This window comes from Oncorhynchus mykiss, chromosome 5 (assembly GCF_057628025.1).
Source record: "Oncorhynchus mykiss isolate SJ-2025 chromosome 5, ASM5762802v1, whole genome shotgun sequence".
Taxonomy (NCBI): Eukaryota; Metazoa; Chordata; class Actinopteri; order Salmoniformes; family Salmonidae; genus Oncorhynchus; species Oncorhynchus mykiss.
Window position 1 is genome coordinate 95,762,556 of NC_143026.1, and position 12,265 is coordinate 95,774,820.

At 41.2% G+C, this 12,265-nt stretch overlaps 1 protein-coding gene across 18 annotated transcripts in view; it reads left to right on the plus strand.

The window, feature by feature from the left end:
• The first annotated feature begins 281 nt into the window (after nucleotides 1-281).
• LOC110523046 (sodium/potassium-transporting ATPase subunit beta-233) overlaps nucleotides 282-12,265 on the plus strand; it is a 32,827-nt gene continuing 20,843 nt past the window's right edge. For 16 of the 18 annotated variants that reach the window (XR_016496386.1, XR_016496387.1, XR_016496388.1 and 13 more), the window contains exons 1-2: nucleotides 303-751; nucleotides 9,068-9,196. Coding sequence is in view for 1 of the 18 variants with exons in the window: in XM_036978994.2 (XP_036834889.2) it covers nucleotides 658-751; nucleotides 9,068-9,196 (223 nt within the window). In the remaining 17 variants the exon portion in view is untranslated. Of the gene's footprint in view, nucleotides 752-9,067; nucleotides 9,197-12,265 lie in introns of all 18 variants that reach the window. The other 2 variants (XR_016496393.1, XM_036978994.2) reach the window with 1 other exon arrangement.

Consider the following 12,265-nt stretch of genomic DNA (forward strand, 5'->3'; position numbering starts at 1 on the left):
ACAACAACATTTTGAACAAGTCGAGGGGTATGAATACTTTCTGAAAGCACTATGTCAGCCCATTTCCCAGGATTTCTAAAGCCATGTAAAGTCAGAGCTCTCGCTTGTAAATCAGGTATTTAGACCCCAATGTGCCAGCCTGGTCAAATAAATGCCCAAAAAGTTACCTCCTGAAAAGAAAAAAAAACACTTTTAACACGTGATGTCAAAATAGAACTCCAAGAATGATCATAGAATGTCGCGGTGCTTATGACATCACAGTAGAATTGGAATTCTATTGTAGTTTTAGAATTCTACTATTTGTGTTCTCACGATGTCATTTTGAACCGCCTGCCTACCCTCTTTTCATGGGGCAGGGGACATAGCAGTCGCCCCCCCCCCCCCCCCCCCCCCCTGCATACGATTCTTACGCAAAACGATGACTGTTTGTGATTTGCCAGAGAGTTGGCCCTCCCCGCCTTCTCTTTGTAGGTAACTTATTACAAGAGTTTGCGGGCGGAGTCGGTTACCGTAAGAGATAAATTGTGTGCGGTACAATAGGGAGAGCCGGGTACGAAGCTGTCCTTTACTATTCTGTACAGGGGACAGTTTGGGAAATCTGGTTCCTAAGCCCATTAGAGCACCTTAATTGAAAAGTGAAATTAAAAAGCAAGAGATATGTCGGCAAATAAAGATGGAGACGGTGGATGGAAGAGCTTTCTGTGGAATTCGGAAAGGAAGGAATTTCTAGGACGCACGGGTGGCAGTTGGTGTAAGTACATACAACCGTAATAAACTACTTTTTTTTGGGGGGGGGGGGGGGGGTTATTAACTCGAGGATAAAGAATGATAAGTGTCTGAGCTCGGTTGTTTCCAGAAGGGTAACGGCACGGAGGGTTCCAGACTCTTTCCCTCGTTTGTTGATTGACAAAATAATGAACCAGTTGCATTTGACTTGTAGCATCGTGACTTTCACTTTCAATGGAAAAGTACACGAAAAAAAACACACATTCAATGAATTAACTGTGGAATAGGCTATAAACTAATCTGTAAAATAACTAACATATTGATGAGATAAGATTACAATAAACGTAACGAAAAATTGCGGACTGTCTACTTTTAGGTCCAGTGAACGTTAATTATGTCCCTATTCGTTATTAGACTAAACCGGATCGATACGTTATTGAAAGCAAGAGGCTCTCTCGGTGTCATTTGCCAAAGAGGTCATTTTGAAGGACGTAGCTAGCTAATTGACATTCTATGGTGCGATTCCGGAGTGTTGGATTGCAACTAACATGGGGTTGTCTTGCCAAAATGGCATGCTTGTTTCTGGTGTCACATTGTTAGCCTGGATACAAATGATAAAGTTGTTGAATACGAACTAGTGTGTTTCTCTGAACAAAACGATGTGCTAAATGACAGGGGAACATCCATAACCTCGGTAATGGGGTGTTTTATCCTAATACTTCATGTTTTATAGGCATCATAGTTCAAGGTTAGTCAAGGTGATCAGTCCCTGTAGTCTGAGACCGCTGTCATTGTTCTGGACCGACTGATATTGTTCTGGACCGACTGATAGTCTAATGTAAATGTGGGGAACAATGAGCATTGATTTAGCAACACGCGACTTTCCTGCTCTCCCGGTCAGCGTCACGTTGTGACGCGGTGCCATCGACGTTACATTGTTACCGTTTCGCTCGGTATTCGAGCGGGAGACTTGTTTCGGTAGGTGGTTTTTGATCAACATTTCGTTTTTATCTCGGCGCCTTTTCGACATAGGAAGAGGAAGCTGACGACCAACATGCTCCCTCTCTAGGGCCCCGTGGAAAAGTTTCTGCTAACAGTCTGTTGTTTATTAGCTCATTCAGATCCCCGAGTTCACACACCCGACCGTTTGCTTTTGTAGGTTTCCAGAAGGGCGATTATTACCGTGTGATTTCACAATAGGAGAAAAATACAGATTTACACGACAAACTCTAGTGGGTGACAGGAACAACGGTTGTCAGTTTCCTGAATCCTGCCACCGCAAATAGTGCTCGTTACTGAAACGTTCTGGTTTATCTCTCGAAACTCTTACTGATCTCGGAATGGTTTTTATTGAATTCAGAAGATCCATTAAATGATCTACGTTTTGAAAGTCAAAAGGTTTTCTGGCGTGAACGCTGTGTTTGCATAGTCTACATAAACGACCCCTCTGTATGACCACGTCGGTGTGGTTATGACGCATGGATAAACCTTCGTCTCAGAGTCATATATACAGTATTTCTGACTGGACTGGCTGAATGGCACCATCTCATTGTAGCATCAAATCACAATTGGTCATCATCAAAGAAACGGTTCTGTAATTTGGTGACACTTGTAACCAATGACAGTGTAATACCCCTATTTACCATTACGCATTAAACGTACAATACGCATTAAACGTAACATACGCATTAAACGTACCATACGCCTTAAACGTACAATACGCCTTAAACGTACAATACGCATTAAACGTACAATACACATTAAACGTACAATACGCATTAAACGTACAATACGCATTAAACGTACAATACAGATCATCTCATCAATCTCTGTGCTGCCTGCCTTGAGAAATGTCTGGGTTGTCCATTCACAACAGGAAGCCATGTCTGTCTTCCCCGCCTGCTGCTCTGGGGGAGGGACATAGACCATGCTGAGAGAGCTATCACAAGGAAGGTATTCAACAAGTCTCCTATTGGCCAATTCAACCAGTAGGATTTATAAAGAAAATGTAGATGTTTAACACTTGATAATGCTCACCTTGTACAAAAGAGACAGAGATAATGCTCACCCTGTACAAGAGAGACAGAGATAATGCTCACCTTGTACAAAAGAGACAGAGATAATGCTCAGCTTGTACAAGAGAGACAGAGATAATGCTCACCTTGTACAAGAGAGACAGAGATAATGCTCGCCTTGTACAAGAGAGACAGAGATAATGCTCACCGTGTACAAGAGAGACAGAGATAATGCTCACCTTGTACAAGAGATACAGAGATAATGCTCACCTTGTACAAGAGAGACAGAGATAATGCTCACCTTGTACAAGAGAGACAGAGATAATGCTCACCTTGTACAAGAGAGACAGAGATAATGCTCACTGTGTACAAGAGAGACAGAGATAATGCTCACCTTGAACAAGAGAGACAGAGATAATGCTCACCTTGTACAAGAGAGACAGAGATAATGCTCGCCTTGTACAAGAGAGAGAGAGATAATGCTCACCTTGTACAAGAGAGACAGAGATAATGCTCACCTTGTACAAGAGAGACAGAGATAATGCTCACCTTGTACAAGAGAGACAGAGATAATGGTCTGAGTTAAGTAATTCACAGTGAGCAGTTCACCCTGGTCGTGGCTGTGGAAGAAAAGCATGGAGTTGAGAGAATAATAAATGAATAGACTTTGGGTTCCCAAGTGTCGCAGCGGTCTAAGTCACTGCATCTCAGTGCTAGAGGCATCACTACAGACCCTGGTTTCGATTCCAGGCTGTATCACTACTGGCTGAGATTGGGAGTCCCAATTGTGCGGCGCAGGTTTTGTCCCGGGGGATTTGTTCTTAACGGACTTGCCTAGTTAAGTAAAAAATACATGTTAAAAACTAAATTGTCATCTTAAATGTGATTTGTTTTACAGCTCTCTCTCTCTCTCGCACGCTCACACAACACAATATGAAATGCTTTTTCCTGTAGCTTGTTTAGTCACTGGTTGTGTTGTAATCAGTGTTGCAGAAGCTACTCTGAAAATCTAGTTTACCAAGCGATGAATTACTTCACACTGGAAGAAGGTGAGCTACGCTAAAGCTACCCTTAAGTAAATAATATTTTGTAACTAAAGTTACTTTGAAAAAGTCGTCTCCAAACTACTTTGTGAACAATGATCATATCCTAAATATGAAATGTCATAGAATACAAAAATTGCCAGAACAGATCACTCTGTAGTCAGATGTTGACAGAATGTGTCTTTTATCCTATTAAACACAAAAAGGATATTTCAAGTGAAAATGTGGTAAATCTGTTGCCTAAAAAACAGTAGTTTCAGTAGTTATCTACACCTCTACATGACTAAACAGTTATTAACTACTGAAAACATGGGTTGATTTACTACAGGCCAGGCGGTCACCTTCACAAGCACGGAAATAAATTATCTTCTCTGGCCACACCTGTCTCTGCCTGCCCTCTTGTCTATTCCCACGGCCCACACCTGTCTCTGCCTGCCTGCTTGTCTAGCCACACCTGTCTCTGCCTGCCTGCCGGCTGTGTTGGTGGTGGGGGAGGGGAGGTCAGGTGAGGTGAGGTGAGGTGTGAGTTTAGGGATGTTTGTAAATGAGGCTGAAAGAGGAGCGGGACTGGTAACCATTGACAAAGACCCAGAGTGACTGATAGTGTTGTTGCCCTCCGTTATTATTGCATCACGAGAGACCGCCTAGCGAGAGGTCAATGAGATTCAGTTCAACACAAAGTGTATGTAGAGTTAGAGTAGAGAAGTGTAGAGTTAAGAGTAGTGAAGTGTAGAGTTAGAGTGGAGGAGTGTAGAGTTAGAGTAGAGGAGTAGAGAAGTGTAGAGTTAGAGTAGAGAAGTGTAGAGTTAGAGTAGAGAAGTGTAGAGTTAGAGTGGAGGAGTGAAGAGTTAGAGTAGAGAAGTGTAGAGGTAGAGTAGAGAAGTGTAGAGTTAGAGTGGAGGAGTGGAGAAGTGTAGAGGTAGAGTAGTGAAGTGTAGAGGTAGAGTAGAGAAGTGTAGAGTTAGAGTAGAGAAGTGTAGAGTTAGAGTAGAGAAGTGTAGAGTTAGAGTGGAGGAGTGGAGAAGTGTAGAGGTAGAGTAGAGAAGTATAGAGTTAGAGTAGAGAAGTGTAGAGTTAGAGTAGAGGAGTGGAGAAGTGTAGAGGTAGAGTAGTGAAGTGTAGAGGTAGAGTAGAGAAGTGTAGAGTTAGAGTAGAGAAGTGTAGAGTTAGAGTAGAGAAGTGTAGAGTTAGAGTGGAGGAGTGGAGAAGTGTAGAGGTAGAGTAGAGAAGTGTAGAGGTAGAGTAGAGAAGTGTAGAGGTAAAGTAGAGAAGTGTAGAGTTAGAGTAGAGGAGTGGAGAAGTGTAGAGGTAGAGTAGAGGAGTGGAGAAGTGTAGAGGTAGAGTAGAGAAGTGTAGATGTAGAGTAGAGAAGTGTAGAGTTAGAGTAGAGAAGTGTAGAGTTAGAGTAGAGGAGTGTAGAGTTAAGAGTAGTGAGAGTAGTGCCCTGAAGTTTACAGTCAATTCAGAGAAAGCTTGAGTTTCAGGAAGATTAACAGTCTTGTGCCTCTTACAGGGATTTAGACTGTTTTTGAAATGAAATAAATCGTTGAATTCCTTCTCGTATTGGATCATAAGCATTTGTATTGACAGCATACATTTAGTTTAGATAAGCAGATGTATGGTTTGTTTTTCAGCCATTTGGAAAGTTACTTATTTTAGACATGTCCATTAGTTACTGAGCTTGGTGGCAAAGGAGGACACAGTAAGTTAAAGCTATATATATATATATAAACTCAGCAAAAAAAGAAACATCCTTTCACTGTGAACTGCGTTTATTTTCAGCAAACTTAACGTGTAAATATTTGTATGAACATAAGATTCAACAACTGAGACATAAACTGAACAAGTTCCACAGACATGTGACTAACAGAAATGGAATAATGTGTCCCTGAACAAAGGGGGGGTCAAAATCAAAAGTAACAGTCAGTATCTGGTGTGGCCACCAGCTGCATTAAGTACTGCAGTGCATCCCTTCCTCATGGACTGCAACAGATTTGCCAGTTCTTGCTGTGAGATATTACTCCATTCTTCCACCAAGGCACCTGCAAGTTCCCGGACATTTCTTGGAGGAATGGCCCTAGCCCTCACCCTCCGATCCAACAGGTCCCAGTGTAACGCTCATTTCTTCAACAATAAACACGAATCTGACGAGCACCCCTGGTGAGACAAAACCGCGACTCATCAGTGAGTCAGTGCCGGTCCTGTCTGGTCCAGCGACGGTGGGTTTGTGCCCATAGACGATGTTGTTGCCGGTGATGTCTGGTGAGGACCTGCCTTACAACAGGCCTACAAGACCTCAGTCCAGCCTCTCTCAGCCTATTGCAGACAGTCTGAGCACTGATGGAGGGATTGTGTGCTCCTGGTGTAACTCGGGCAGTTGTCGTTGCCACCCTGTACCTGTCCCGCAGGTGTGATGTTCAGATGTACCGATCCTGTGCAGGTGTTGTTACACGTGGTCTGCCACTGCGAGGACAATCAGCTGTCCACAATCAGCTGTCCTGTCTCCCTGTAGCGCTGTATTAGTCCACAATCAGCTGTCCTGTCTCCCTGTAGCGCTGTCTTAGGCGTCTCACAGTACGGACATTGCCATTTATTGCTCTGGCCACATCTGCAGTCCTCATGCCTCCTTACAGAATGCCTAAGGCATGTTCAAGCAGATGAGCAGGGACCCTGGGCATCTTTCTTTTGGTGTTTTACAGAGTCAGTAGAAAGGCCTTTTTAGTGTCCTAAGTTTTCCTAACTGTGACCTTAATTGTCTACCGTCTGTAAGCTGTTATTGTCTTTACGACCGTTCCACAGGTGCATGTTCATTAATTGTTTATGGTTCATTGAACAAGCATGATAAACAGTGTTTAAACCCTTTACAATGAAGATCTGTGAAGTTATTTGGATTTTTACGAATTATCTTTGAAAGACAGGGTCCTGAAAAAGGGACGTTTATTTTTTTGCTGAGTTTATAAATATATATTTAAAAAAAATAATAATAATTAACCTTTATTTAACTAGGCAAGTCAGTTAAGAACAAATTCTTATTTACAATGACGGCCTAGATTTAATAATTAGATTTAATTAGATTGAATAAATATCCCTCTAACCCTATAATAACGCAATATCTATGGTTAAAGAACATAACATCAAACTTGATTTTCGTGTATTTTCATTATTATTTGAATTATAGCTAGCCATTCAGCAGCCTGTAAAACCCAGACGTCTTCCATTCAGCAGCCTGTAAAACCCAGACGTCTTCCATTCAGCAGCCTGTAAAACCCAGACGTCTTCCATTCAGCAGCCTGTAAAACCCAGACGTCTTCCATTCAGCAGCCTGTAAAACCCAGACGTCTTCCATTCAGCAGCCTGTAAAACCAAGACGTCTTCCATTCAGCAGCCTGTAAAACCCAGACGTCTTCCATTCAGCAGCCTGTAAAACCCAGACGTCTTCCATTCAGCAGCCTGTAAAACCCAGACGTCTTCCATTCAGCAGCCTGTAAAACCCAGACGTCTTCCATTCAGCAGCCTGTAAAACCCAGACGTCTTCCATTCAGCAGCCTGTAAAACCCAGACGTCTTCCATTCAGCAGCCTGTAAAACCCAGACGTCTTCCATTCAGCAGCCTGTAAAACCCAGACGTCTTCCATTCAGCAGCCTTGTAAACCCAGACGTCTTCCATTCAGCAGCCTGTAAAACCCAGACGTCTTCTATTCAGCAGCCTGTAAAACCCAGACGTCTTCCATTCAGCAGCCTGTAAAACCCAGACGTCTTCTATTCAGCAGCCTGTAAAACCCAGACGTCTTCCATTCAGCAGCCTGTAAAACCCAGACGTCTTCCATTCAGCAGCCCTGTAAAACCCAGACGTCTTCCATTCAGCAGCCTGTAAAACCCAGACGTCTTCCATTCAGCAGCCTGTAAAACCCAGACGTCTTCCATTCTGCAGCCTGTAAAACCCAGACGTCTTCCATTCAGCAGCCTGTAAAACCCAGACGTCTTCCATTCAGCAGCCTGTAAAACCCAGACGTCTTCCATTCAGCAGCCTGTAAAACCCAGACGTCTTCCATTCAGCAGCCTGTAAAACCCAGACGTCTTCCATTCAGCAGCCTGTAAAACCCAGACGTCTTCCATTCAGCAGCCCTGTAAAACCCAGACGTCTTCCATTCAGCAGCCTGTAAAACCCAGACGTCTTCCATTCAGCAGCCTGTAAAACCCAGACGTCTTCCATTCAGCAGCCTGTAAAACCCAGACGTCTTCCATTCAGCAGCCTGTAAAACCCAGACGTCTTCCATTCAGCAGCCTGTAAAACCCAGACGTCTTCTATTCAGCAGCCTGTAAAACCCAGACGTCTTCTATTCAGCAGCCTGTAAAACCCAGACGTCTTCCATTCAGCAGCCTGTAAAACCCAGACGTCTTCCATTCAGCAGCCCTGTAAAACCCAGACGTCTTCCATTCAGCAGCCTGTAAAACCCAGACGTCTTCCATTCAGCAGCCTGTAAAACCCAGACGTCTTCCATTCTGCAGCCTGTAAAACCCAGACGTCTTCCATTCAGCAGCCTGTAAAACCCAGACGTCTTCCATTCAGCAGCCTGTAAAACCCAGACGTCTTCCATTCAGCAGCCTGTAAAACCCAGACGTCTTCCATTCAGCAGCCTGTAAAACCCAGACGTCTTCCATTCAGCAGCCTGTAAAACCCAGACGTCTTCCATTCAGCAGCCCTGTAAAACCCAGACGTCTTCCATTCAGCAGCCTGTAAAACCCAGACGTCTTCCATTCAGCAGCCTGTAAAACCCAGACGTCTTCCATTCAGCAGCCTGTAAAACCCAGACGTCTTCCATTCAGCAGCCTGTAAAACCCAGACATCTTCCATTCAGCAGCCTGTAAAACCCAAACGTCTTCCATTCAGCAGCCTGTAAAACCCAGACGTCTTCCATTCAGCAGCCTGTAAAACCCAGACGTCTTCCATTCAGCAGCCTGTAAAACCCAGACGTCTTCCATTCAGCAGCCTGTCAAGTCAAATGTCTAATGGTGGTTGTCCTGGAGAGTCTCTCCCCACCGGATTCTAAGACTGGAATATCCAGTTAGAATCAATTTAGACAAAATGTTCAAGGGGCCTGGTAGGATGAATCTATATCAGGATGTTGGGGAACGCTGGAGTGTTTACTGTCAGTCTCCTCAAGATCTACGTCACCCATCCACCCATGCACGGTGCTCTGCTAATAAACTACATGTACATAATCTACTACTAATGTACATTATATGTCCATTTGTAATTAACCCCTTCTCTTTTTCTCCGCAGTTAAAATCTTGTTGTTCTACTTGATCTTCTATGGATGCTTGGCTGGGATTTTCATTGGTACCATCCAGGCCCTGCTGCTAACCCTTAGTAACTACAAACCCACCTACCAGGACAGAGTCGCCCCACCAGGTAAAGACTGCTCTACTCCCCTTATACTGCTTTATACTGCTTTATGCTGCTTATACTGCTTTATACTGCGTATACTGCTTCATACTGCTTCATACTGCTTTATACTGCTTTATACTGCTTTATGCTGCTTATACTGCTTTATACTGCTTCATACTGCTTTATACTGCTTTTTACTGCTTTATACTGCTTTATACTGCTTTATGCTGCTTGTACTGCTTTATACTGCTTCATACTGCTTTATACTGCTTTATACTGCTTCGTACTGCTTTATACTGCTTTATACTGCTTTATACTGCTTTATGCTGCTTATACTGCTTTATACTGCTTATACTGCTTTATACTGCTTCATACTGCTTTATACTGCTTTATACTGCTTCATACTGCTTTATACTGCTTTATACTGCTTTATACTGCTTTATGCTGCTTATACTGCTTTATACTGCTTCATACTGCTTTATACTGCTTTATACTGCTTTATGCTGCTTATACTGCTTCATACTGCTTTATACTGCTTATACTGCTTTATACTGCTTATACTGCTTTATGCTGCTTATACTGCTTTATACTGCTTCATACTGCTTTATACTGCTGTATACTGCTTTATACTGCTTTATGCTGCTTATACTGCTTTATACTGCTTCATACTGCTTTATGCTGCTTATACTGCTTATACTGCTTTATACTGCTTATACTGCTTTATACTGCTTATACTGCTTTATGCTGCTTATACTGCTTTATACTGCTTATACTGCTTTATACTGCTTATACTGCTTTATGCTGCTTATACTGCTTTATACTGCTTCATACTGCTTACACTGCTGTATGTTGCTTCATACTGCTTATACTGCTTTATACTGCTTCATACTGCTTACACTGCTGTATGTTGCTTTATACTGTTTTATACTGCTTTATACTGCTTATACTGCTTTATACTGCTTATGCTGCTTATACTGCTTTATACTGCTTATACTGCTTTATACTGCTTTATACTGCTTATACTGCTTCATACTGCTTTATACTGCTTATACTGCTTTATACTGCTTTATACTGCTTATACTGCTTTATACTGCTTCATACTGCTTTATACTGCTTAATACTGCTTCATACTGCTTTATACTGCTTTATACTGCTTCATACTGCTTATACTGCTTTATACTGCTTTATGCTGCTTCATTCTGCTTTATACTGCTTATACTGCTTATACTGCTTTATGCTGCTTTATACTGCTTCATACTGCTTTATACTGCTTCATACTGCTTTATACTGCTTATACTGCTTTATACTGCTTATACTGCTTTAAACTGCTTTATACTGCTTATACTGCTTATACTGCTTCATGTTGCTTTATACTGCTTTATGCAGCTTTATGTTGCTTTATGCTGCTTATACTGCTTTATACTGCTTCATACTACTTTATACTACTTCATACTGCTTTATACTGCTTATACTGCTTTATACTGCTTCATACTGCTTACACTGCTGTATGTTGCTTTATACTGCTTATACTGCTTTATAGTGCTTCATACTGCGTACACTGCTGCATGTTGCTTTATACTGCTTATACTGCTTTATACTGCTTATACTGCTTTATACTGCTTCATACTGCTTATACTGCTTTATACTGCTTCATACTGCTTATACTGCTTTATACTGCTTTATGTAGCTTTATGTTGCTTCATGCTGCTTTATACTGCTTATACTGCTTCATGTTGCTTTATACTGCTTTATGTTGCTTTATACTGCTTTATGTTGCTTTATACTGCTTTATACTGCTTATACTGCTTTATGTTGCTTTATACTGCTTATACTTCTTCATGTTGCTTTATACTGCTTATACTGCTTCATGTTGCTTTATACTGCTTATACTGCTTTATGTTGCTTTATACTGCTTTATGTTGCTTTATACTGCTTTATACTGCTTATACTCTTTCATGTTGCTTCATACTGCTTATACTGCTTTATACTGCTTTATGTTGTTTTATACTGCTTATACTGCTTTATGTTGCTTTATACTGCTTATACTGCTTTATGTTGCTTTATACTGCTTATACTGCTTCATGTTGCTTTATACTGCTTTATGTAGCTTTATGTTGCTTTATGTTGCTTTATACTGCTTATACTGCTTCATGTTGCTTTATACTGCTTTATGTAGCTTTATGTTGCTTTATGTTGCTTTATACTGCTTATACTGCTTCATGTTGCTTTATACTGCTTATACTGCTTTATGTTGCTTTATACTGCTTATACTGCTTCATGTTGCTTTATACTGCTTATACTGCTTTATGTTGCTTTATACTGCTTTATGTTGCTTTATACTGCTTTATACTGCTTATACTCTTTCATGTTGCTTTATACTGCTTTATGTAGCTTTATGTTGCTTTATGTTGCTTTATACTGCTTATACTGCTTCATGTTGCTTTATACTGCTTATACTGCTTTATGTTGCTTTATACTGCTTATACTGCTTCATGTTGCTTTATACTGCTTTATGTAGCTTTATGTTGCTTTATGTTGCTTTATACTGCTTATACTGCTTCATGTTGCTTTATACTGCTTATACTGCTTCATGTTGCTTTATACTGCTTATACTGCTTTATGTTGCTTTATACTGCTTTATACTGCTTATACTGCTTTATGCTGCTTATACTGCTTTATACTGCTTATACTGCTTTATACTGCTTTATACTGCTTATACTGCTTTATACTGCTTCATACTGCTTTATACTGCTTATACTGCTTTATACTGCTTTATACTGCTTATACTGCTTTATACTGCTTCATACTGCCTTATACTGCTTATACTGCTTAATACTGCTTCATACTGCTTTATACTGCTTATACTGCTTTATACTGCTTCATACTGCTTATACTGCTTCATGCTGCTTCATTCTGCTTTATACTGCTTATACTGCTTATACTGCTTTATGCTGCTTTATACTGCTTCATACTGCTTTATACTGCTTCATACTGCTTTATACTGCTTATACTGCTTTATACTGCTTATACTGCTTTATACTGCTTTATACTGCTTATACTGCTTATACTGCTTCATGTTGCTTTATACTGCTT